The sequence below is a fragment of the Zootoca vivipara genome, chromosome 11 (genome assembly GCF_963506605.1).
Source record: "Zootoca vivipara chromosome 11, rZooViv1.1, whole genome shotgun sequence".
In the NCBI taxonomy this organism is placed as follows: domain Eukaryota; kingdom Metazoa; phylum Chordata; class Lepidosauria; order Squamata; family Lacertidae; genus Zootoca; species Zootoca vivipara.
Window position 1 is genome coordinate 55,685,002 of NC_083286.1, and position 27,190 is coordinate 55,712,191.

Below are 27,190 nucleotides of genomic sequence, written 5' to 3' on the forward strand. Positions count from 1 at the left end.
GGGCTGAAGCTGTTTAGGGCTTTCGATGTCATTATTTAAGCAATCCATACAGCAGCCATGCCAAGGTCAGTATTATCATCTTGGTATTTACCAAGGTGAGAGGTTTAGGCGGAGGAAACAGTGGCTGGCCCAGAGCCTAGTCAGTCAACATCAACATCTTGGGCAGGGGTTCCCAACAAAATTTTCTTGAGGACCCCTCATCAAGCCGCTATTGTGACAAGGACCCCCATTAATTCCTAATCCTAAATCTAATTCCTAATTCCTAATCTAATTTTTCCAGTAAGTTTAACACTGATCTTGGAAGGGTTAGGTTCAAGGGACGCCGACGATTTAGGTTCAATGGACACTGACAAGATCAGTTCGAGAGTCACTGACTTACTTGCTTGAACATCAAATGCATTATCTTCCTTTTCATCTGTAGGCCTTTGTCGTTTTAACGAACCACTTTTTAACCAACGGTCTATTTTTAACTACGGGAACTGTAGCTTCCGCGAAAAAAAACGCTTTGTTTACAAACACTACTGTTTTGCAAAGAGGCAGCGTGCACCAGGGAGGGGAATGGAGAAGACTGGGTACCTGCGCAGTAGCGCACAAATGAAGCCGACGCGCGCAAAGCATCTTGGGGAGGTGAGCGTTAGTAGAATGTGTGCACTGCCTCCTCGCAAAACAGTAGTGTTTGTAAAGCGCCACCTAACGGCATACAGCAGAACTACTGCCTCTATCTAATTCTAGTTTTGCGCTAGACTCTGCTCATGCAGGAAGCGGCCAAAACAAAAAATCTCTTATCATACGAAATATATTTAATATATTTTTTATTCTAATAGCATCTTGCGGACCCCCCTGGCATAGCTCACGGACCCCTGGGGGTCCGCGGACCACCTGTTGGGAACCACTGATCTAGGGCATTTCTGAGATACAGAGAATGTTACAAGGATTGGACTGTTGCAGGATATTTATAGAAGCTGTGGTCTTCTGTGCTGAACTAGTTGATGCAATGGGAGTACAAGCCCATCAGTATCTTCAATTTGCTTACTCCTGAGCATGAGCAAGCTGAGTGACATGCCAAGTGGGGGGCTGGATGAGGATATGGGAGGCACCCACATTTCCTGCAATGCCCCCCTAACCTGTATGTTTAGGGGAAGGGAGCATCAGGGAAAACAGGAGCCTGCTGAGGCCCTTGGATTGCAACCACGCCTGACTAGATCAAAGCAACGAGAAATATCACCCTGTGCCACTTTTTTTTAAATGAGACAGGTTAAAAAGGCCACCTGCCTTTCGCATTCTATGTAATTTGGCAGAGATATCAATGCACCCCACTTCCAGATTCCCAATAACTGTGTTAGCGTTCAAAAGGTGACTCTGGTTTTTGAAAGGTGAACCTGTTTACAGCCTGTATACCCCCTGCCACGGATGTAGAAACCTGGGATGAGAGCTACACCATGTGCCAGTGGCCAGAAGGTTCTACAGAGTCAGTGAGGGGCTAACTCTTGCCCGGTTGGATACCTGCTATTGGCCAGACACCAAGGCCACCTGCAGCTTCTCTCCCTAGAAAGAGGAGCATGAAACCAGGATGATAGCGACTGTCTGTGCCCAGATGCTGAGCAGGCTTCCTTGTGGTCCCCGGCAGCCAGTACCTGCGTAGAGTGAGGGGAGGGGGGGAATCTCATGCTGCAGACCTGCCTTCACACTGGAAACTGAGGGGGAGTTGGGCTCTGCACCTTTGCTCAAATGGTTCTTCGCTCTCGCTTCTTGCCTTGCCTTTTGACACCTCATTGGCTTCCTCCTCTGCTTTCACATCACTTCCTCCTGTGCTTTCACTTCTCCCTATGTCTGGAATGCGTTTCTCCCCTGCCGCTTGAAGCACTTCTTTCCTGTTTTAAAAAAATGATCTCCTTAAGACTCAGGTTCTCCCTTTGCTTTGCTCCTCTTATGATTTTGCTGCTTTAGTTTGTTTAAAAATAAGCTTGCAGCGTCCTGTAGCAACTGTGCACACTATACAGCAGGGGTGGCCAACTCCCAAGAGACTGTGATCTACTCACAGAGTTAAAAACTGGGATTGAGCTACCCCCTTTTGGGGGGTTCAGGTCAAAACTGTTGAGTTTTTTTTAAGGAAGGGAAGCCCTGTTTTGGGGGGTTTAGGTCAAACTTGTTGAGCTTCTTTTAGGAGGGAGGGAGACCCATTTTTGTTTAGGACTTCAGGTCATAGTTGTTCAGCTTTTTTTAGGGAGGAGGAAAATTTTGGGTGAGCTTTTTTTGGGGTGCCAGTGATCTAGCAGTGATCTACCACAGACATCCAGTGATCTACCGGTAGATCACGATCTACCTGTTGGACGTGCCTGCTATACAGTATATGCTGAAGACACCCTTCTCTGTGCCCTGTGCCTCAGATTCCAAGTGTTATTACAAATGCCGTAGCATCCAAATATCAATCGTATATTTGACGCTAGGTCCATGTTTACTGTGTATGCACTTCCGGGGTTAGATTGGGAAAAAGCAAGTAGTCTTAACAGAGGGAGGGAGAAAACCTACCCACAGGCAAAAAAAGTAACATGACCAACTATCTGCATTTTTTTTCCTTTTCAAAAATTAATTCCAAGTATTTAGATAGACTCGGTGTTTAAAAGGGAAATTAGTACCTTGCGTGTTCCTGAACTCCCACGATCTCCACCTCGCTATCTGATGATGCTATATTTATTTCTTCATTGACCTGGGTGTTGCTGCTGGGGGCTTTCCCGCTTGCCAGGAATCCAGCATTCAAGTGATCTGTAGAAGGCAAAGAAAAATGACAATTCAACCCAAGATTCAGCAGCTTGATCACCCTTGCAGGAAATCCTTAGAAAGAAGCAGTTTCTCACCAATGTCAAGCAATGTCAAGACCCATTCATCAGACTGCCATTGCAAAATATACCAGCCATGGATTGGGAGTGGGGGATGGGGAGAAGACTTTCCTTCTTGGCAGATCCTGTTTTTGTATAAAAACAGACCCTTCATATTTTTATTTTTATGATGGATTGCCACCATGTTGAACCTGACACAGTCTACTGTCCATCTGCTAGAAAAGCTTCTGAGTCCCGCCCCCAGTGTCCCTTCCACCAGCCTAGCTCTACAAAAAAATTAACTCAAAGAGCACTTTTGGATTTACAAAAGGACCCAGAGGTTAACAAAACTTTGTGAAACCTTTCTAAATCATTGACACCAAACATCAGATCATTCAGAAAAGGTGGAGAAAAGGAAGGAAAAGGAAAAGTGACAAATCGCAAACACAGAGACTTGCAAATAAAAATGTCAGAGTGGGTTAGTTTTACCTGCATGAGTCGGGCTTCCGTTAAGAGGCCAACTTTTACTGGACTCAGAATCCCATAAAAATGTTGGGCTTCACTCATGGTATTTCTTCCTTTGAAGCATTTAATCAGCAGTTCAGATATTCTCTCTCTCTTTTTTTCACAATCTTTTGCAAGGAACTGTGCACATGTTCTGAACCCTATTGGTTTGTATTACAAAAGGACTGGCTATTTTTGAGTAGCTGAGGTATTGGAGAAAAGGGATTAAACTCAGGATATTTATTGGGGAATGAAAGAAAGAATATCTGTCTGTTTTGGACTTCCAGAGAAGTGGTCAGCCACAGGTGCTCCAGGGGGCAATGTTTGCCTGCTTGGAATACAGCTTGTCTCCATGCCAGTTCAGCCATATTTACAATGTGTACACTTAAGTTTTCTAATAGCGAGCAGTGGAAAGAATGGGCTTGCATGCCCAGTTGCTGCTGGCCTGTTAACCTCAGGCTACAGATGAAGAGTCGCCGGGGGGACGGGGGACGGGACAACAGCGTAGCCCAAGTGCAGGAGCTAGCGTAGGACTGGGACAATGTTCCCCTACTCACCTGTCTCAGCATTCAGCTCTTCTAGCAGCCCTCTCGTCCTCCAAGTAGGCCCAGTGTCCTGGTTAGTGACAGAACTGTTGTGCTCTTGGACTACCGCAGCTGCCAATAGATTGTCTACATTCACCACTTCCGGGTCGGAATTTGTGTCCGAGATATCATAGTGAGCCACAACCGGAGCTCCATCTGGGAAGGAAAGAAAACCCGCAGCTATTAAGACCGCAAGTGGCTCGGAGGAAGCACAAACCCTACTGCTTCGTTGCTGTCTAGCATTTGAATACTAAACAAATCAAAAGCAGTGACAAAAAGGTCATTTGTTGAAGTAATATGCAAGTAAATGCTTTACATAACACCAATATTATTTATCTAAAGTATTGCTGCTAACGAAATATACTTCATATTTCCCACAAAAGAATAACAGAATCGTAGAGTTGGAAGGACTCTTGAGGACCCCCTGCAATGCAGGAATATGCAACTGTCCCATACAGGGATCGAACCTGCAACCCTATTTGGTGTTATCAGCACCATGCTCTAACCACCTGAGCAATCCAGTCAAAACTATCATCGGATTACTTTGTGCAGATCTGCCAGATCTGCCCTATCTCTCCCCTTTAACTGAACTTGATATATCTGTGTGAGGCTCCCCTTGCCGGTGGTCTGGAAAGTGCAGTGAGTGTAGAATGCTGCAGCGCAGCTGCTGTCTGAAATGAGACCCTCCCAGCATACCACACCTCTCGGCCCAAAGGTTTGCAGTGCCTGCTGATTCGCTGCTGGGCCAAGTTTTCCTACTAGTATATAAAGCCCTTAATACCTTGGGAACTGCTTACTTGAGAGACCGCAGTGCGCCTCTCATGCCTTCTCCACCACTTTGATTTACAGGGCTTGCACTCTGACAAGTGTCTTATGATAATCATTCCACGTCTGTCCAACTTTCAGGGTGGCAGCAACTATGCCATGGAACTCCCTGCATGTTGGCGCTATTCAGGCACTCTTGCTATACTGCTTTTTGACGCTTGCTAAGAAGACTTTGTCCAGACCTATCCAGATATGTAAGATAAAGGGACCCCTGACCATTAGGTCCAGTCGTGACCGACTCTGGGGTTGCGGCGCTCATCTCGCGTTATTGGCCGAGGGAGCTTCCAGGTCAGCTTCCAGGTCATGTGGCCAGCATGACAAAGCCGCTTCTGGCGAACAAGAACAGCACAAGGAAACGCTGTTTACCTTCCTGCTGTAGCGGTACCTATTTATCTACTTGCACTTTGACGTGCTTTCGAACTGCTAAGTTGGCAGGAGCTGGGACTGAGCAATGGGAGCTCACCCCATCACAGGGATTCGAACTGCCGACCTTCTGATCAGCAAGCCCTAGGCTCTGTGGTTTAACCCACAGCGCCACCTTTGTATCTGCTTTTAAATTCTGCTGAGTTTATCTGCATCTCATTATATTGCAGAATGCACACTGCTTAATAGATTATTCTTTATTTTATTGAGTGGTTTATATATATATTCTTTCTAAAACAGTAAACACCTGCATTTCTGCGCTTTTGAAGATTTCAAAAACTGTAAGCACAGATGCAGAAAAAGTGGTGCAAAAACATACATGTGCGAACACATGAAGCTGCCTTATAATGAGTCTAATTATCATTGGTCCATGTGGCCTAGCAAGGTACACTATAACTGACAGCAGTCCTCTAAGATCTGGGGTTGCTGCCCTGTTTACCCGAGATGCTCTAATTGGAAATGCAAAGGGCTGCAGGGAGAGCATCTACTCTGCCAACGAGCTATGGAAAAGGTGTGTCACATTTCATCTGGCAACTTACAATTAAGGGGGGGGGGCAGATGAGGACAAACCCTCCTTTTCAGTTCACTCACCTAACACACCGACAAAAGAATTCACATCAAATTCTTTCCAAAATTACAGCAGGGTATTTTTGTTGCTAACTGAGAGGAGGGTGGTGTGTGTGTGTGTGTGTGTGTGTGTGTGTGTGTGTGTGTGTGTGTGAAAAGCGCCAGATGGACTGCAAGCAAAGCATGGTATGCCTATTCTCAATATAGCTGCCTTAGAAACAACCATCTACTCCTATGAAAGTGGGAGAGAGGAAGGGAATGGAAAAAGCAGCAACTATGTAGACTGAAGAATCAACAGTTCAAGCTAGGCAATGAGGCAAACTCAAGATTTGGCTGTTGGAAACACGCAACTTGCTTGTGGTGTTCTCTCTTCTCCTGCTCCTCCACATCCTGGTTTCTAGGAACAATGTCTGAGTCGAGCAAATTATGGGTATCACTGATCACAGTCTGTCTCCAAACAGAATGAGAAATTATGGTTTGAAGTGGGCTTCCAACTCTAGATTGGAGGCAACCCGTGATCAGCAGTACTCATAGTTTCAGACATCACAACAACTTATGTTTACCATAACCCAGGAAGCACAGAAGGTAACTGGCATGCGCAAGCACAGAGTGTGTTCCCAACGACCAAATTACGGTTTGTTTCATCTGCATTGAGCCAGGATCTCACTAGTCCACCCAGTCATGCATTATCATGGCACAAATCTTTGTGACAGAAAAACACAGAGGCAGTCCCTTCTTTAATTTATATGGTTCAGAGTCCTGTCTGGAGACTAGACACCCGAAATGCTCAGTCTTAGAATAACCTGGCGGGGAATTATTTTTAAATATTCTTGGGTTTTCTGCTTTTTCAATGAGCAGCAGACCCCCCTCCCACTCCCAATGTCACATCACAAACGTGTTTTTTTTACTATTCTCCTCCATTTCAAATGTCTTCTACTATGAAGCATTGTATGTTTCGGGTGTTCATGTGTGTCAGCTTCAGTCTAAAGCTTCCTTAGGCACGCAAACAAGTTAAATCAGGCATCCCCAAACTGCGGCCCTCCAGATGTTTTGGCCTACAACTCCCATGATCCCTAGCTAACAGGACCAGTGGTCGGGGAAGATGGGAATTGTAGTCCAAAACATCTGGAGGGCTGAAGTTTGGGGATGCCTGAGTTAAATGGATCTTTGGATTTTTAAAATGTGAGAGCAGCTTTCTGGTTCAGACCAAAGGTCCATCTAAGCGCAACATTCTGCTTCTTTCAGCAGCCAACCAAATATTTTTGGAGGCCACAAGCTGGACATAAAGTCAATAGCCTCCTCTGCTTTTGCTCCCCAGCACTTAATATTTAGATATACACTCCTATAAAAATGGAGGTTTCATAAAAGCCATCATGACTAATAGCTGTTTCTCCGTGCATCCGACTTGTCCCCTTTAAAACCACCATGGCACATGGAACTGAATTTTGTAAAGTCTGCAATACACACCCCTTCTGGAGGTATTATTATTATTATTATTATTATTATTATTATTATTATTATTATTATTACCCCGCCCATCTGGCTGGGTTTTTCCAGCCACCCTGGGCAGCTCCCAACCAGAATTTAAAGCACAATAGAACATCAAACATTAAAAACTTCCCTAAACAGGCCTGCAATGCATATTCTGAAAGAAAAAGTCACCTTGGTGTCAAGAGAACTGACCCTCACAGAATATAAAAAGAATCCTTCCAGTGGCTAATGGGGATGTGCAAATGGGATATAGAGCCCAATGATTTGTCAGACATCCCCAGTGAAAGGTTCTCACGTCACAAAGCTGGGGAAGACTTTTGAGATTCCCTACGGCCTGTTTGGACAGAGGATACTGGGCTAGATGGACCAATAAAAATGATTCAGTATAAAAGCAGTTATTCTCTTATATAAAATGGCTGTCAGCTACCATGCAGTATAAATCCCAGTGTAATCCGATAAAGTATAAGAATAATGTTCCATATTATGGGAAATGAAGCTAAAGTTTTAGGAATCTAAGAACCCAACTTTAGAGCAGACCAAAAGGTCATCCTGTTTCCTACGGTGACCAACCAAATGCTCTGTGTCGGAGACATAGGGATTTTGGTAAATTTTTATATTTCATTTCACAAATAACTAAATAAATCAGGTAATTTAGCAAGACGTTTCTTAATTCCATAAGTATCCCAAAATCAGTTCTGTAAATTACGTTAAAGAAACGTGCAGAAGATTCAGGATAAAACAGCATCAATAACAACCTGATTCCCAAAACAATGTCAGAGTTGCAAAAATTAAAGACAGATTCAACTTAAATAAAAGGTAAATGGAATGGTTAACTAGTAGTATGTACAAAAGGGACAATGATCAAACACCAAACACTGATGATTGTAATGCGGGGAGGAACCATAGCCAGTTGCAGATTGACATTTGCTGTTGAAAATAGGGCTATAAACTTTATATGGAAGGGTGAGAATTCTTTAGGTGGGAAGTGAGAATGTGTGTTACAACACTAACTGGCGTGCAGAATTAAGCAAAGGCGTAATTTTCCTCCCCACAATATCATCAGAGTTCAGTGCAATATGGTATCAATTGACATTACATGGTCAATAAAAAATGTTTTGAGTGCAGAAGATACGAGGGTCAAGTACAATATTGACTGTTTCTTATCTAGCCAATTAAGGAGCTACTCATAATGAATTCCTTTTCATGTTTTGCAAATGAGTTTACTTTAATTGTCAGTAATATTGTCAAAAGTAGAATCAGACAGGTCTAAATGAGCCAAATTGTATTTAGACAATAAGTGGAATCAAGTCAAAATTGTACCACTCCTACATGTATAATCATGCAAAAATGTATAATAAATGTATATACATGCAGAGTGATATTCTTATCACCTACCCAGAGAATAACTTGGGTGAAAGTCTTCATCAGTAGGAAATACAAGCTATCTGTAGCTCCAACTCCTGTATCTTCCACACTTCCAAACAGCACACTTTATAACTTAGCTTAAATTTTTAGCATACATTGAACAAACAGTTTACATGCTGAACAATAATTAACATTTGTCAATTATGAAAATAAATATTTAAACTAGGTTTCTTTAAAAGAAAAACTGGCAAAAGTCAAATGCCCTAAAATTGTCAATGGTATAGTTGTGTTATTTGATTACTCTGGACTCTCAAATGAGATTGGGAAAAGGGAAATTCCTATGCATGTTTGGATTGAGCTAAATCCAGAAGCAGCCCAGGCAAAAGGCAAACGAAGCCGATCATGGGCAGGTGAGGGGAAAGGCAGGAAGGTGAATAATCTCTTGCACAAGCCCTGCTGGACTTAAGGGGAGCCATACAAGGGCATTCAATGAGACCTGTACAGGGAGGAAACTGGCAGAATGAATCCTTCTTTTTTTACTGGTGGTGGGGTGGCTTATGAATTTTCTGACTCAGGCTGCAATACAATTGGGAATAGGTTCCATTTAACACACTGGGAATTGTTTCTGAGTAAATATGCTGAGGATTGGGTTACATGGCACCCAAAGTTTTTGTCTAGACCCTGGCTAAAACTGCTGTCCTTTTAGGAAATTCACAATGCAACTTCCTGCAACTTTGCCATTTCTCTCAATCTGCAAAGCCTGTCCTCTGATATGTTGTCACTTCTGTATCACACAGAAGGGACTGGCTATGGTTATGCAGGTTTATTAGTGGCAAGCATTCGTTTCCATAGCAGAATGGAAGCCTACAATAAGTACAGGTAGAAATTCAGGAATGAGGTCCCGGTGCCCAAGAAAATTGACACTTTCCCTTAACTTGCATGGGATAGAACTGATTGGGGGAATCAAGTTAGTGTCCTCCCAACTCTGCTGCAGTTCAGTGTACACACCCCACACTCCTGCGCACAAGGGCTCGCCATCTACTTTAGCAGAGGCAGCAATATGGTACATGCAAGAGATTGCTTACTGGGAGCTGGTACCTCCACTGAAATGAATGCGGAATCCCCTGTGGGAAGGCAACTCTCACATCCGAACAAAATGGAAGGCAAGAGAAACAAAGCTTTGGGAAATGATTGCACTGAAGAAAGAGCAGGGGAGGAAATCAGCTCCATATTTGGGGATGAGAAACAAACAACCAGTGGATTATCAGATGCAAAGGCAGAAAATATCATAAAGAAGCAGGAGCCCCACCTGGGCAGGCTAAAGGCCCAGCTGGTCCAGAGTCCTCCTTCCTTCAATGACCAACCAGCCACCCTCCTAGAAACACAAGCAGTGCATGAAGGCAGTGTGTCTCCACTGGTGTTACTTCCAAACAAGAAATATTCAGTGGCTCACTTCTTCTGAGCATGGAGCATTTAGCCTTCGTGCTTAATTGGCAGGCCAATTCTTTTTGGATTTGTCTAATCTTTTAAAGAAAAAAACAAGCATGAAGCTACAGGCCACTACTTCATCTAGAAGTTGCAAATTCCCTGAATCACAAGTTTCCTTGGACTGGTGGAAGTTGAAGGAAAATGTTGTTTAGGGCAACGTAATATGCATGCTTTGGACATGTAATATGCATGCTTTTAAACCACAGAGCTAGGGCTTGCCGATCAGAAGGTCGGCGGTTTGAATCCCCGCGATGGGGTGGGCTCCCATTGCTCGGTCCCAGCTCCTGCCAACCTAGCAGTTCGAAAGCACGTCAAAGTGCAAGTAGATAAATAGGTACCGCTACAGTGGGAAGGTAAACGGTGTTTCCGTGTGCTGCTCTGGTTCACCAGAAGCGGCTTTGTCATGCTAGCCACATGATCTGGAAGCTGACCTGGAAGCTCCCTCAGCCAATAACGCGAGGTGAGCACCGCAACCCCAGTCGGTCACGACAGGACCTAATGGTCAGGGGTCCCTTTACCATTAATATGCATGCTTTAGTGGCAGCCGGTTTGTTAAATATTTTTATTTGCCAATTATTTTTTTCAGTTAATTGCTCATTATAAATTGTGTATCTCTTTATATCTCCATTGTGTTGCCTTATTCTTTAATTTTCTACTGTTTTTGTGTTTAATCTCATTTGCACCCCTCCCTCGGTTAATATGAATTTCATATTGTTCCTTTCCACTTTTATACTGCTCTTACTTTTTCTGTCAATGCCAAGTTTACATGTTTTCATCATATGCCTGCTTAAAGGTAAAGGTAAAGGGACCCCTGACCATTAGGTCCAGTCGTGACCGACTCTGGCGTTGCGCGCTCATCTCGCATTATTGGCCGAGGGAGCCGGCGTATAGCTTCCAGGTCATGTGGCCAGCATGACAAAGCCGCTTCTGGCAAACCAGAGCAGCACATGGAAACGCCGTTTACCTTCCCGCTGTAGCGGTTCCGCTGTAGCAAGATATGCCTGCTTACATTTAAGTAAATCTTTCAGGTTTCTTGCATTCTGTGTGTGACTCTGGCTCCTTCCTGGTTAGCACTACTAGTTCAAGAGAGCGACACTCAAGAATCTACTTTCAGCTCTCTCCCTCCCAATTTTTGTTGTCGCTCCAGAGGACGAGACTCAAACCAATGGGTTTGAATGGCAAGAAAATGGAGCCTGGCTAAACGTTAGGAAGAGTGATGGTAGAAGCTGTTTGTCTGTGGAATAGCCTTGGAAAAGCTCATTGGGAAAGCATCCATGTTGCATACAGATGACACCAGGTTCAATGCCTGGCATCTCCAGGTAGGACTGTGAATGTCCCCGTCTGAAACTCTGGAGAGCCACTGCAATTCAGTGCAGACAATACTGAGCTAGACAGACCGACAGCAGCTTCCTAACTTCTATACCCCTTTTTATGCAGAAGCTGGAAGAAGATCTTCTGGGGATGGTGTAATAGGGAATTTGCTGCATTGGCAGCAGTTTGGAGTAGATGCCCTTGGTTGTGGAACACTTTGGTTTTGGAACAGACTTCCGGAACGCATTGAGACCCAAGGTACCACAGTATTGTGGTTGCAACCCTGAAACAGGAGCACGTCTATCAGGAGCATGCTGCAAATTTTTGCTTCAGGTGCCCCTTGTTATCACCAAATCCAACCTTACAACAGTGGCAAATTGATGACACACAATCACAAAAACAAAACAAAAAGAGCCACAAAAACAAAACTGCAAAATAAATTGCAAAAATGTAACACTCAGTGTAACACTCAAAACAGAAGTGTGGCACTCAAATAACTTGGAACCCAAACACTCCAAACCCATAAGTAATTGTTCCAGTTTGCGAACTTTCTTCAGAAGCCGAACGTGCTCCGTTTTGAGTGCCACACTTCCATTTTGAGTGCTACGCTGAGGTTTGTCTGTTTTTGCTATTTATTTTGCGGTTTTGTTTTTTGTGGCTCTTTTTGTTTTGTTTTTGTAATTGTGTGGAACCCAGTTCAGCTACTGACTGATTGTGTGACTGCAGTGCCTTGTTTCTTGCTTTCGTTTTATGGATCAATGGTCTTTATAGTAAAATTCATGTTAAACTGCTGTTTTAGGGGTTGCTTTTAAAAGTCTGGAACGGATTAATCCATTTTGCATTACTTTCTATGGGAAAGAGAACCAAGGTACCACGGTATTGTGATTGCAACCCTGAAACAGGAGCATGTCTATCAGGTGAACGAATGCATGCTGCAAAATTTTGCTTCGGGTGCCACTTGTCATCACCAAATCCAGCCTTACAACAGTGGCAAATGATGACAAGGTGACTTCTTTAAAAAAACCAGACTTTCCAATCAGGAGTAAAACAAGTACAGCCAAGCAGCACATAGGGAGCTGCAATTAGTGGAAGGCAACTACTAGTGGAAGACCTCAGCACTGCCAGGTCTGTTTCTTTACCATTAGAAACCTTGGTTTCACGGAGCAATGGATTCAAACTTCACGGAGCAATGGATTCAAACTACAAGAAAGAAGATTCCACCTAAACATTAGGAAGAACTTCCTGACAGTAAGAGCTGTTCGGCAGTGGAATTTGCTCCCAAGGAGTGTGGTGGAGTCTCCTTCTTTGGAGGTCTTTAAGCAGAGGCTTGACAGGCATATGTCAAGAATGCTTTGATGGTGTTTCCTGCTTGGCAGGGGGTTAGACTGGGTGGCCCTTGTGGTCTCTTCCAACTCTATGATTCTATGATTCTATGGTGCACAAACATGTTGGTTCTTAGAAGAAGTCTCTGCCTCCCTAGATCTATACCTTCACTGTATTTGCTTCCTCAAATGCTTTGTCAATAAACAACTCAAACTACTTACTTTCTTTGGTAAATTATACCGGGTATGCAAAAACAACAGTAATGTTTGGTTACATCAGAGGCTTAACAGCCACCTTCCCCAACTTGGTGCCCTCCAGCTGTTGCTGGATGGCAAAAGGGCAACCAAAATGATCAAGGGGATAGAGTGACCTGCCTATGAATAAAGGCAGCAGCGTTTGGGAGTACTGGGAAGAGGCAAGTAAGAGGCAACATGATAGACGTTTATAAAGCTATTCATGGCATGGGGAAAGTGGAGAGAGAGAAATGTTTTTATCACTCTTTCATAGCACTAAAACTTGGGGACATCAAGGAAGCTGGGCATTGGAAGACTCAGGAGAGATAAAAGAAACTACTTCTTCATGCAGTGCAGCTACAATGATGGAACTTGCTCCCACAGGAGGCAATGATGGCCACCAACTTGGATGATTTTTAAAAGGATTCAACAAATCTATGGAATAAAAGGCTACCCATGGCTACCGAGCCACGATGGCTACGCTCTGCCTCCACAGTCAAAGGCAGCAATGCTTTTGAATGCCAGCTTCTGGAAGCCATGCTGGTTGGTCACTGTGGGAACAGGGTGCTGGAGGAGTGGGGCATTGGCCTGATCCAGCTTAGCTCTTTTTAACTCTCATCATAACTGACGAGTGGCCATTATGGAAAGGGTTGATGGGGGTGAAGTGCCACAATGTCTGGAGGGTACCGGATTGGAGAAAGCTAATGCCCAGTGAAGTTTACAAAAATAGATAGATAAATACGCTGCTTGAGAAGCAGGGATGTGGAGGGAATGGTGAGGTAAAACAACATGGGGCATTATAGCATCTATGCAGGACACGCAGAGGTAAGTGGCTGCAGAAACCAGGTAGAAGTGAAAAGCGAAAGATGCATGGAACTGAAAGAAGAGGGGAGATGTAAAAGTTTCGCAAGCAGCACCTGAGACAGTTTAGCTAGATTTTAAAATAAACCTCACAAAACCTCCCCCCACCCAAAAAAAGGGTTGGCTTTATATTTTACTTTGTAATAAGAATTTTATTAATATCTATATTAATTCTAGGTTACAGTAGTTACATTTCTGAATTTATACAGTTTGGCAAGGAATACACATTTATAAACACAGCAAAAGAATAGCATAACCATATTCTCTCCTAAATCATAAAGTGAAAAAGAATTTTAAGAGCGATTAACATGACTTCACCCTTCAAAGCTGCTCCCACCCCACCAACATCTTTTCAATGTGGTGGGGTGGAGGACTTATGTATTTGATTTAAGTTGCTTATACTTGATTTAAAAATTAAAACCCAAACAAAATCATGAAGCTATATGCAATGGGCGATATCCGATATTAGTGATAAATCATGTAAGGTCTCTTATTTCTAATCTGGATATAACTCAGTTGGGTATTATCCATTAAGAACCAATTCAAGATAATTATTCCTTTCTCCAAAAATAAAAATAAAAAAAATCAGATGTTGGCACACTGAATTGAAATGTCTAGGGTTGACGCAGGCACCTTGAGAAAGTTCTTGAACCCAAATCTATAAAATGGACATAACCACTTGCTATCATAGCAAAGGGAATGACAATAAACATGTTGCCATACAAAACAAGTGACTTCTGAGCACAGGCTGTGAGACTACACTGTACAGCTGGGATGGCCAAACTCGGCCCTCCAGCTGTTTTTGGACTACAACTCCCATCATCCCTAGCTAACAGGTCAGGGATGATGGGAACTGTAGTCCCAAAACAGCTGGAGGGCCGAGTTTGGCCATCCCTGCTGTACAGTATTTCATAATCCACTCAAATCAAAATTACATCAAGGTAACAACATGTGAGTGCAAGTGGTGGGGACTGAACATTCACAGTGTGACTTGCATGTCACCGGTCATTCGGCTGAAAGCAGATGTTTTTCCTAATGGCAGAGATGAGAGTACCTCTTCGAAATTTGTCTCTCAACTCTCTCTCCTTCTCCTTTCCCTTTCCCCCCCCAGAGATAACTGATGCTAAAGCCCAACTAGGTTTAAACACGATTTCACACCCGGCTTGTAATTATTGGTAAAAACCTAACTTCAAGTAGCATGAATCTTGGTGCATAGGTAGCAAACACTCTGCAAGTGGCAGCCAAAGGGATGTTTTCCAGATGTTGCTGGACTACAACTCCCATCATGCTGTGCATTAGAGGGTGCCAAGGGTGGATGAGAGTTGGACCCAAATAACATTTGGACCCAAATAACATGGCTCTACATGAGCTAAATCTGCACTAAACCATGATTAAAGTGAGGGGGAGGACCAGGCAAACAGGAACATGTGTGCCCAAAGAACCCCCTGATAACCGAACAGTGGTTAAGAAACTGCAAAATGTAATATCTGGAGGGAGATTTTGATGTGTTTTTCTTTCTCCGCTGTGAAGGGTTTCCATAAATAAATTGCTGTCCTAAATCTGAATCTTTTACTTAAAAGACTAAGATAAAAATATAGAAATTCTAACATCATGAGTTAAGGAGGGAGGGGAAAACTGGTCTATTTAGATTACAAGACATATATTAAAATAATGTAAACCGTACCAAAGATAGTTTGTCACTCAGAACAAATCTATTCAGCCTGATAAACTGGTTTCAATCTGAAGTTGTTATGAAATGCCTACAAGAGCCATGATGAGGGATAAGTGCAATGGCATGAATGCCATTCTTTTCTTTTTTTCCTTTTTAATGAAGACAATGTTCAGCTATTCCACATCGTCAGTATTCAAAATCAGAACATGGGACAGGCCACTCACCCTTGAATCTGTAGCAATGATACCGGTAGTACTGAAACAATACAACCAAAAATTATTGTGCAAATTGAAAATTAGAAGTGCTTTTTCTGGGGCTCTGAGGGCATGATCAGCAGGTGCAATCCATAATTGCTGGACCCTGAACCACCATATCCCCCTATGGAGATAAGCTTTAAAGGGGTAGCAGGACCTGACAATAGGACAACTACTGTACATGTTCATCTAGAAATAAGGCTTCTCACAAATTATTTGGGGGTAAAGTTTACAAGTTGCGCATTTCGTTCTAATAACACTACCAGGACATATTCCATTTATTGTGCCACTAGTAATTCCCCCCCCATACCTTACTGATTAAAAAAAATGAATGCACAGTTTAAAAAATCAAATTTTCAAACCTATGGCAGCTTCATGTTCTACTTGGTGGTAAAGATACCCACTGGTCAGATTGCAGGTGGTTGGTGCATAAAGCTATCTGGAATCCCTTAAAGCTTACAGGATTCCAGAGCCAGCTATGAATATTTGTATGCCTTCCTCCCACCCCTTTCTTGAGAAGCAAATTCTCTCTTCTTGCCGCAATCATGGGCAAGGAAGGTGCCACCAGCCATACCAATGGTTAACACAAGCCAGGGCTGCTGTTGAACTGGGATCTGAAAGTTAAGAAACTGTGGTTAGAATTAACCATGCTTGTAATTCGTAGTAACATTTCCCTTACGGCAGGCACCCCCAAACTCGGCCCTCCAGATGTTTAGGGACTACAACTCCCATCATCCCTAGCTAACAGGACCAGTGGTCAGGGATGATGGGAGTTTTGGCCCCAAACCTCTGGAGGGCCGAGTTTGGGGGTGCCTGCCTTAAGGTGTCTGGAGGGAAGGGGATTTACTTCTGAGGAGGGAAGGCACAAACTCTTTCACAGCCGACTCCAGCTAAGAGGGAGACAGCATTGCATCTCCATTGTCTTTCAGTGGTCACCAAATTAAAGACAAACTGTCTATTGAATAACTCTGTACAAACAGAGTTATAATAAAAAGTACTGCTTTGACACCAAAAGTATGGTAGCACTGTAGAGAAACCACAGGATTTTACCAAAAACAAAGGTGATTATGCTTTGCACAGGTAAAGAGTGAACAGAATGATAAACATGATTATTCATAAACATCAAAAGACCTTTCAGGGTCTTCAAGTAAAACTCCCATCTATTTTCAATATTAATTTTTGCAAGGGGCTTCTAAGAACAAAATTACAATAAAATTATGCTAACAGGATTTTAGCAAGTTACAACTAGTTTCGATCTCAAAACTATTACATTGTGAGATGCCTATAGCATAACCTGATCTAGATTCTAAAACACCTGTATCATCCATTTTAAAAATATGCTTTAGAGCATGCTTGAGGCAATGATGTTCTACAAAAAAAGCAGCCCCTGCATGCTTGGGAAGACCTGTAAAGTTGACATGCAGTTCTGAATATATTTCTAAATGCTTAGATGCCTATTGGTACTAGAAAGGGGTACATACTACCTTCAACAAAATAATCACAATAATTTCTTAATTTTAAAAGTAGGTAAGGACAAATTCATAATGTTTTATTCAAGGCAAAAAAGGAGAGAGGAAAAAGAAAAGGTCTTGTCAAGATTATAAAAAATTACTCTACTGTTTGAAATCAATCAAGTTAATGTACACATGATTTCATATTAGGAAGATATCAAATTTACATCAAAACACTCATATCAAAATTATACAAGGAAAGATTTAACACCAAAATTGCTTTAGAAACCATTCATATTTTCTCTTACATAAAATTACATCCTGCATAGCCTTTCAACTGTTACCCTGAAAATACAGCTTTTTAAAAGCAACGTTTATTCTTAAAATACATTGTGTAGAAGATAGAGCAGGGAACGCAGGTACATATTTTCAAGTTATTTTACTTTCATAAAATCAGTTAGGACATTAGAAAACGGGGAAGGCCAATGAGCAGGCACACGGCAATAAAAAGTCAGGGATCCAAAGAGTTATTCTAGGAATGCCCCATGGTCTTGGAAATGTCTGTTGTCATTTTTGAATGCTTGAACAGCATGTACAGCCTGCTTTCAAAAGCCCCCTCAATTCCATGAGCACTTTGCCATGTGGTACAGGAAGGTGGTGTTAGAGAAACACAGTCCTTGGCCATCAAGAAGCAGTCACCCAGTTCTCTGGATGTCGGCCAATGTTTGCAACCTGTAATTTTAGGTCCTAAGCGATTCTAAGCACAATTACTTGAAAGCTCCATTGAACTTAATGAGACTTATTTTTGAGTAAGCATGTTTAGGCTCACACTGTAAACCTGAAATAGATGCTTCAAACTATAAGCAATGTTGTTTTGACCTTTGTTTGCCTGTAACACAACTGAAGGGGTGATGCAGAGCTACTGTACATTGTGCAAGCAACATACGATTTACATTTGAAACCCTAACCGGAGAAGGAAAACTGAAAACTTTCAATTTCTATTATAAGAACAAAGTTTATCTAACCAGCAACTTTATAAGGTTCATTACTCTACACAAAGCTATTTCCAAGGTGTAGAGTTTACCCCCAACTTGCAAATTACAGTAATTGAAATAATGAGGTGTTAGGGATATAGTTCAATGATTCCTTCAAGGCTGGCTTAGAAAATGCTTGAACTCAGGGCCGTCTTGAGCAGATCGCGCGCCCTGGTGCTGAGGGGCGGAGATCGCTCCGCCGCCCGCCCCGCCCTCGCAGGGCGCAATTGGTTTCCGCGCGGCTTCGCCGCACGGCGCCCTCCTTGCCACCAGCTTACCAGCCCCCCGCCGTGGTGCACTGCGCCACCGGGGGTCTATGAAGAGCCGGCCCTGCTTGAACTGAAACATGGGTTAAAACAATGGTCACAATCCAGAAAGTCATACAATAAGCACCACATACTTAAATTTTCCATATGCTTGTGCATCCCTCGCACCATTAAATTTACAGTTTTGGGAGCTGTAGTCTATGTCACCGAAGGAGCGTGGGGCAGGCAAAATGTGAAAGTTCTACCATGCCACCAAGGCCTGGTTTGAATAAGAATGTATTACACTGCTTCCAGAAGACATATGTACTAGCTTGGGTGAGTCACATGGGGAAGAAAATTTAGAAGCTGAGAGGCAGCCACCAAGAATGCCAATCTGTGCACCTTGCAATTCTGATTGGACACCCAGAAAGTTTCTAATTGGTGGCTGATATCAATTTGAACTGGCAGGGCCAAAGGCAAGGAGACCAGGGTGGATAAAAAACAATGGTATAAAAAAAAAAGGATTTTTATTTTATTTAAATCAGACTTTTTTTTATTTAAATCAGATTTTTAAAATAAAATGCTTTTGGAGAAAAAGTCTTTCTAAAGATAAGTTTTCTGTTTAAGTTACATTATAGTCCGAAGGCTATTCATCAGGAAATAAGGATCTGTTTTAAGTTTTCATGTGCGCTACAACTATGGTAAGTTTAAGGTTTTTTTGTTTTTGTTTTTTAAATTGTTTAACCACATCAGTTAACAAACATGGATACATGCTATACTGTTATTGTTTTAGTTAAATAAATTGTATAAATTGTTATTAAGGAAATGATTATTTTTCTCCTTCCAATAAAGTACAGCAGAAAAGTTGCCCAAATATGAATAGTTAACTTATTAAACTTCACAATAATTTCATAATTATCTGCCTATGTATTTCTACTAGTATAACCAAATCAGTAATTTTTCATATAACTGTAAAAACCAAAAATGAAACCATCATCTGGTTGTAAATATTAATATTATACCAGCAAGAATATCTTTCTATAAAAAACTGATTTAAATCAAGTCTTACTGACCAGTGATTTAAATCGTGATTTAAATCGATTTGATTTAAACGATTTCCTAAAGAAAGCTCATCAACTTGCCCATGAAGGAGCGCATCAGTTGGTGGAGCCAGAGGCAATGACAGGCAGAAAAAACAAATTCATGTTGTCCCCATCCTCCTCTCTCTGCTAGTTCTACAATGGAAACACTAAGGGCCAGGGAGGAGGAAAATGATAGGCACAGCTACCCCCTGGGACTGGTTTTAATAAAGAAAGCAGGCAGGTGGGGATTGGCGAAGGTCAGACTTGAAGCTGGTGGAGCAATGCCCCATTTGCTGTAACAGACCAGCCTCCACTGTACTAGACCCTGATGGACATGTACAACAAACCCTTGCATGTGCTGCCTAAAGAGACTTTCTGGATTGCAGCCAATGTACTTTGTTCTTCCTCCATGGTAGGTCAGATTTTTTTTAAAAAAAACAACAACAACCCTCGACCATATTTTTTTAACTTCAACACAGGCTTCTGGAGTTTAAATGGAACATGAAAATACAATCTGATCATATATAAACACACACCAAACTACTATTTTTCTGTTTGTGGATAGGTGGCCTAAGTGTTTAAAGCAGTCATGCTGGTACAATAAAAAACTTATTCAACTTCTTTTATTAAAAACGTCAAATTATCTAGAAGTTAGTGTAACCCAGGGTAGACAGGCCTATTGCTTCTAACTATCTCTCAAATACCTGTGGTCCTGGGGTAACGTGAGGTTTTACCAAAACCTATGCTTCCTAAATGTCGCAAAAACTTGTGAGAAAAATAAAGGCTAAAGAGGGGCTATGAATACTGGTTTATCAAATCATTTCGTCCATAGACTGGCCAACTTCAATCCAACAGGATCGAAGGACAAACCCAAACAATATGACAAGCAATATATAATCCTGTTTATGATGCACAATCTAGATACTAGCATTTGTTTAAGAAAATATTCACAGGGTATACTGTCTGGGTACATAAGGCTGCTTTCAATTCCGAATTTGTATTTCCACATATAAACACTTTTGGCATGCAGAAGGAGCATACAAGTGAATACATTGATTGCTCCTACAGTAAGACACACACAAAAAGATCACTAATTTGTATCTTGCCAAGCTTTGGTGAAGATAAGCTGGAGAGGAGAAGCATTTCAATGGTAACCTTAAGTACAAATCTGTTGTCTTTAAAAAAACAAACCAACACTGGCAGTTAAAAAGCCTAAACAAGGAGCAAAAAAAAACATATAGAATACAGCTTTTGCATTTCAATAAAGGTAAACAGGAAAGGTTTGGGAATCATGTTAAGTTTGTGATTGATTCAAGTTGGGTTCTGCGATATTCCCATTTTCAGGAAAGATAGCTGGGAAATTGTTATTTAAAGTTTCAGTGTCGGCATTTTGACAGCTCACATAAGAATTAAAGGGCGGCTGTGGAAGCACTTGGCTATCAGGCACCTGCACAAATACCCCTTCCTGAGTAGCTGGGGAGATTCTTTGGCCAGCTAATGGTACTTTAGGTTCCCTGGGCTCCAGCTGCTGCTTGCTTTCTTCATCTGTGTCAAGGCGGGTTAGCTTTTCTATCCACATGCGAAACTTCTCCTCTGTCTGCCTCTGCATCTCGGCAAAGCAGTTCATGGCCTCTTCCAGGACACTGCCTATGCAGTTCCTATCCCATACGGTGCCCCTGTCAAGCAATCCTGGAATTTCCCTGGTCGCTCCTCCAGATCCCCCAGCACGACTGAAGCCAGCTTTAAAGACATTGAGGCCATTGCATAAGACATCATTAAGGAAAAGGAAATCACATCCATACATTAAGGCATGCGAGCACCAACAAGCTACATACTTGCTCTAATTGGTCAGGTAAATAGAATCTCTGAGAAGCACTGAGATACCTGCCCAATTAAAAGTTCATAAGCCACCCCCCCCAACATAATTATTTAAATCTTTTGGCTTTCATAACATTTTTTCAGAAGGTGAAATCAACCCCATTTCTATAGATAAGTTTGGTGTCTTCCTCGCGGAACAAAAGTCAAAGCAGCGTAACTTTGTAAGAATCAAAATCTTGTTTGATGAGAATACAACCAACATTCAAATCTAATTTTATGCACACTCCATCTAAGTAAAACGTAAGAATACAAGAGTTGCCGTGTGAGATTAGAGCATAGTCCGTCTAGTCCAGCATTCCATCTCCAATATCTGACCTCACAAGCAAGGTACGATGGTGGTGGCTATTCGTGGTTGTTTCCCCACGTCATCTGGTCATCTGATATTATCTACTGGGGGGTGAAGGTTCTGTTTCTCTCTCAAGGTTACTAGCTTCTGGGAGACCTCCATGGATTTGATTTTATGGATTTGAATTATATTAAAATAATCTTATCTTCAACTACTGAGCGCAGAAGGGGAAACACAGAGCAGATTACGCCAAAGAAAAGCACAGGGCTGGATCCAGACCTGCCTGCAGCAGAACTCTAGGTTCCCATGGGTAGAAGGGGCTTTTCAGCAATTCCTCCCTTTTGCTGACAGCCCCCTATGTTCCCACAAAGCAGCTCTGGAGGGTTGCTGGATCCTCCAAAATTGTGTATGGGGTCATATTGGGGGGGGGGCTGCAGCAAAGGGGAAGCACTGGTGAAAAATGCCTCCCCCCTATATCCCAATAGCAGGATTAGGTGTGTGGGAGTTCCTGATGGATCAGAGCCTCACCTGTGAATGGAAAGAGCCTTTCCATTCAGAGGGAGATGTCTGGATCCAACCCACGGTCTTTGTTTACTCTGCTTTAAGGAGAAAATCCCAAAACACAAAGACCTGTATGGGGACCTTGAGGGTGAAAATATTCCCACTGGGAAAAGTTACTCTTGCAGATAGTCAGAACCACAACTCAAGGAGAGGATCCCAAACATACACAAAGAAAACCCTAATTTTGAACTCTGAGCAGCTCATCTAAGTTTGCAGAAACATAATTTTCATTCTGAATTCTAATGGTAGTACAGTGGTACCTCTACTTACGAATTTAATGTGTTCTGAACGCACATTCGTAATTAAAAAAAAAATGTAAGTCGAATCCCATAGGAACGCATTGGGAGAAAAAAATCGTAAGTCGAAGCAACCCTATCTAAAAATTCGTAAGTAGAAAAAAATCCTATCTAAACCGCATCCAAGATGGCGGACGGAGCTCCATTCGTAAGTAATAATAATAATAATAATAAATTTTTATTTATACCCCGCCCTCCCCAGTCAAAAACCGGGCTCAGGGCGGCTGACACCAACAGAATTACAATAAAACATAAAAACAATTAATTAAAATACAGTATTAAAATTTAAAGTGCAGCCTCATTTCAAGTAGTCCATAAGTCCAAGCCATGAGGGAGGAAACACAGGGGTCAGGCTGAGTCTAACCCAAAGGCCAGGCGGAACAGCTCTGTCTTGCAGGCCCTGCGGAAAGATGACAAATCCCGCAGGGCCCTGGTCTCCTGGGAAAGAGCGTTCCATCAGGTTGGGGCCAGTACTGAAAAGGCCCTGGCTCTAGTAGAGGCCAATCTAGCCATCTTATGACTCGGGATCTCCAGAATATTATTATTTGTGGACCTTAAGGTCCTCCGTGGGGCATACCAGGAGAGGCGGTCCCGTAGGTACGAGGGTCCCAAGTCGCATAGGGCTTTAAAGGTCAAAACCAGCACCTTAAACCTGATCCTGTACTCCACCGGGAGCCAGTGCAGCTGGTAAAGCACTGGATGAATGTGATCCCGCGGCCGGGACCCTGTAAGGAGCCTCGCCGCAGCATTCTGCACCCGCTGGAGTTTCTGGGTCAGCTTTAAGGGCAACCCTGCGTAGAGCGAGTTACAATAGTCAAGCCTGGAGGTGATCGTCGCATGGATCACTGTGGCCAGATCGGGGCGAGAGAGGTAAGGGACCAACTGCTTGATGCGGCGGAGATGGAAAAATGCCACCTTTGCTGTGGATGCAACCTGCGCCTCCATGGAAAGGGAGGTGTCAAAGGTTACACCCAAACTCTTGACAGAAGGCGCTGGTACCAATTGAGCCCCTGCAAAAGATGGGAGTTGGCCCCCCAACCCCATGTCGCCCCGACCTAGCCAGAGGACCTCTGTCTTCGAAGGATTTAGCTTCAGTTATTCATAAGTAGAGGTACCACTGTATTAAGGTCTTCACAAATCTCATAATTTTTTTGCGAAGAATGAGGTGACACAGCTTATGGAAAGTGGATGTGGGTCTGAGAGATGAAACATGAGGCACAAGGGAAGCATGGATAACGGAAGGAAAATCTACAGATAATTTCTTGTAGTGCGTAGCAAGTGACCAGCAAAACACTACTGGTTTGGGACTTGCCTATGTGTTTTCATCTTATTCTCTGCAACTGTGATGTCAAAAATTTATTTTAGAGGGAAATATTACAAGTTTAGGAATTTAACTGGGCACCCGTTCTGAAATACTGACAGTGAAAAATACTGGGGCATCTCACTCAATTCGTAAGTCCCTAGCTGAGTGTGCTAGAATACGGGGAGAGTCACCCATAGCTGATGCTATGGGAACCTGCCACAAGAATACCATGAGGGAACCACTATTGATAAATGATAGTGTTTAGGTTAGTTTATGCATTCTTTTTCAATGGCAAACAAGAGTATGACATTAGTCCGATAGATTGCTTTCTCAGGAGGCAGAGGTTAAAATTTTCAAAACCTGAGTATCATTAGAACTATGACTGCTATCCTTATAGGAATGAAATATCTGGACTTTTATTATGGGATGCATTCTTCTTGAGTTGTTAGAAGCAATATATCTTCACTTACAGTGAAGTCCTGCAATGACTAAAAAGATCAGAGGCAAGGTCTGTCTTTTGAGCTCTTCTCATAAACCTGGCATTCTATAATAACAGCAGCTGCTTTTGAAGGGAAATTCGGATTTCTTCTCCAGGGCAATGTCTACCAAAAGGAAATTCTGGGCTATCTTCTATCCTCCTCTCTTCCAGGATGACAAGAGGGGCAAAGGGGTGTTTCCTTCTGTTCAGAACACAGAAGAACTGCACTAATATGCCATGATTTACAAGATTACAATTCCACAGCCAGAGCTTTGGCTCTAGACTTGTACCCACTACAAATACAACTAACTGCAAACTGTAGGCTTTTATCCATGTTTCTGGCTGGGTGGGGCAGGGCTCTTCCCTCCCCCTCTGTAGCACCAGCACTGGAACTACACCTTGGGTTTGTCCTGCTTGCCACTGGCAAAAAGGACAAGAGGTAGTTGAACCCTACTAACACAGCTGAGGGTGAACTTTCAAAACAGTTTGCAGCAATGGTAGATTAAAGAAAGATATTAATTTCCAACTTACAAGAAGGACATATGGTATGGTAGCTATAGACGGGCAGGCAGCAAACCTTCATGCATGGTTATTCTTTTTAGGCAATTGTCGCACCCATTCAATTTCCAAATGACACTGTCAGTTCCTTTTTGCAGCTCTGGATAAAACAGCTCTCTCAAATTTAAAATATAATTTTACTCAACACTTCACTGTAACAGGGCCCAATCAGATCTACCCTCTGTAGGTCCCCAAACCTAGATTTGATTAAGAGATGGAAAACTATTCAATACAAACAACTTAATGCTTATGCAAACTGACACGGATACAGATATTTTAACGGTGGCTAGTCTTATCTTTACAAAGGTTGCCTTGACATTTTTAAGGGGTATATTATTTATACCACGCCCATCTGGCTGGGTTTCCCCAGCCACTCTGGGTGGCTTCCAACAGAAAAATAAAACACAATAATCTATTAAACATTAAAAGCCTCCCTGAACAGGGCTGCCTTCAGATGTCTTCTAAATGTCTGGTAGTTGTTTTCCCCTTTGACATCTGTTGGGAGGGCGTTCCACAGGGCAGGCGCCACCACCGAGAAGGCCCTCTGCCTAGTTCCCTGCAACTTGGCTTCTCGCAACGACGGAACTGCCTCAGTGTCCAGGCAGAATGATGGAGGTGGAGACGCTCCTTCAGGTATACTGGACCAAGGCCATTTAGGGCTTTAAAGGTCAGCACCAACACTTTGAATTGTGCTCGGAAACGTACTGGGAGCCAAAAGATTATGTACTTTTCCCATTTTAGAGTTTCTTGCCTTCCTTAAAATTGAAACTCTCACCTAGGCTAAAAAAAAGAGGGCTAAGATGTATTGCAAGTTCCTGAAACTATGTGTGTGCTCATGAGCACTCGTCTGGAATTCCAGCCTTCAATCCTTGACTCAATTTTTCCTCTAAAACAGAAATGCAACAGAAACAAAATCCTGCCCCTACTTAAACTGACAATCACACTTTCAAAAGAACCACAAGTATATAGATTTTATATTTATATAATAAGCAAGGCAAAAGGCACCGAGGGAGGAGTGATCCACACTTTTAAAGACTTAACTGCTTTGCGCCAAACAATCAATATACCCACAGTGAAACATGCCAGAAAGAAGCTTGTTAATGGTGGGCATATCACCCTATTATTGTGTGGAGGCTGTGATGATGTAAAGCTTGCTACTCTTCCATATCCTTCTGCAAAGAGAAGCTAACTTAAGGGCTTGTCTATATACAAACATTTGTCCCTACCATTGTTCGGTGTCCCATCAGAGAAGGTTTAGACAGCAGAGATTCTGCCTTGCAGACGAGACTGTACTAGAGATCCCCTTACTTGATAGGAAGCCCAGGCTACACCTCTATCTCCATTGTGTCTACAATGTCTGCCAGTACTTTACACCTGGCCACATTTCCTTGCAGAACTGCACACGGGCATCAAATCAATGGAATAAGATAACCTGTCGTGCAGCCTGATTCTGTTAGCACTACACCAGACTAGCAAAGACCCACCAAGACCCTGTTGTGGGTGTAATAAAATATTCCCTGTTCAAAACTAGTGTGATATGAAAAAGGGCTAGCCTGGATATTTAGTATAAGGCAGCTTCCTATGTACCCTGAGTCAGAAAACTGGCCCATCTAAGCTCAGTACTGTCAATACATACTGGCAATGGCTCTCTAGGATTACAGACAGCGAGGCATTCCCTGGGAGAGATTGAATCTGGAACCTTCTGCATGCAAAACAGATCATCTACCCTTGAGCTATGGCCCTTCTTATCAGCATGCCAGTTTTTTACATGTAGCCAGCATTTTATGTGGAAAACTATGCCATGTCTATGGCATAAAATGGTACAGTCCAGCAACAGAGCAAGTCTGCTTGGGATTAGTCCCTTTCACCTAAGATTGTACACAATCTTTTTAAAAAAACAACGCTCTGGCCAGAGCAAAGCCTTAGTTTGTTCATTGATATGGCATCTCACTAGGCACTGCTGCAGTGCAACTTCCATTTATTTTAACAGGTTTGGGCAGAAAGCTCATGATATCCAAAGTGACATGGAGGCTGGGCAACTAAAAGCCCTGGCAGACTATATCCACAAGCAACTGTAAAACCCAAAGTGCTGTGCAAAGGCAGAATCCATCAAACTTTAAAAAGGTTACCACTAGAAGACAGAACACTTGAAGGGTCAAGCTGCGAACACAGCATTGTAGTTTTCCTTTTAAGTCTTCCCACACTGTATATAAATAGCTTTATTGAGGACACAGGTTTTAACTACAAACCTTATCTCTCTCATGCAAAGAAACAAATGTTATGTTCACCCATAAAAGATTG

At 42.6% G+C, this 27,190-nt stretch overlaps 1 protein-coding gene across 4 annotated transcripts in view; it reads right to left on the reverse strand.

Moving 5' to 3' along the window:
- Positions 1 to 27,190, reverse strand: part of ARK2N (arkadia (RNF111) N-terminal like PKA signaling regulator 2N) — a 57,441-nt gene that overhangs the window by 6,013 nt on the left and 24,238 nt on the right. For 2 of the 4 annotated variants that reach the window (XM_035100403.2, XM_035100405.2), the window contains exons 4-5: positions 3,878 to 4,060; positions 2,637 to 2,763 (exon numbers count right to left, since the gene is read on the reverse strand). In XM_035100403.2, the coding sequence (XP_034956294.2) occupies positions 2,637 to 2,763; positions 3,878 to 4,060 (310 nt within the window). Of the gene's footprint in view, positions 1 to 1,758; positions 1,872 to 2,636; positions 2,764 to 3,877; positions 4,061 to 16,474; positions 21,270 to 27,190 lie in introns of those variants that run through there. The other 2 variants (XM_035100406.2, XM_035100407.2) reach the window with 2 other exon arrangements.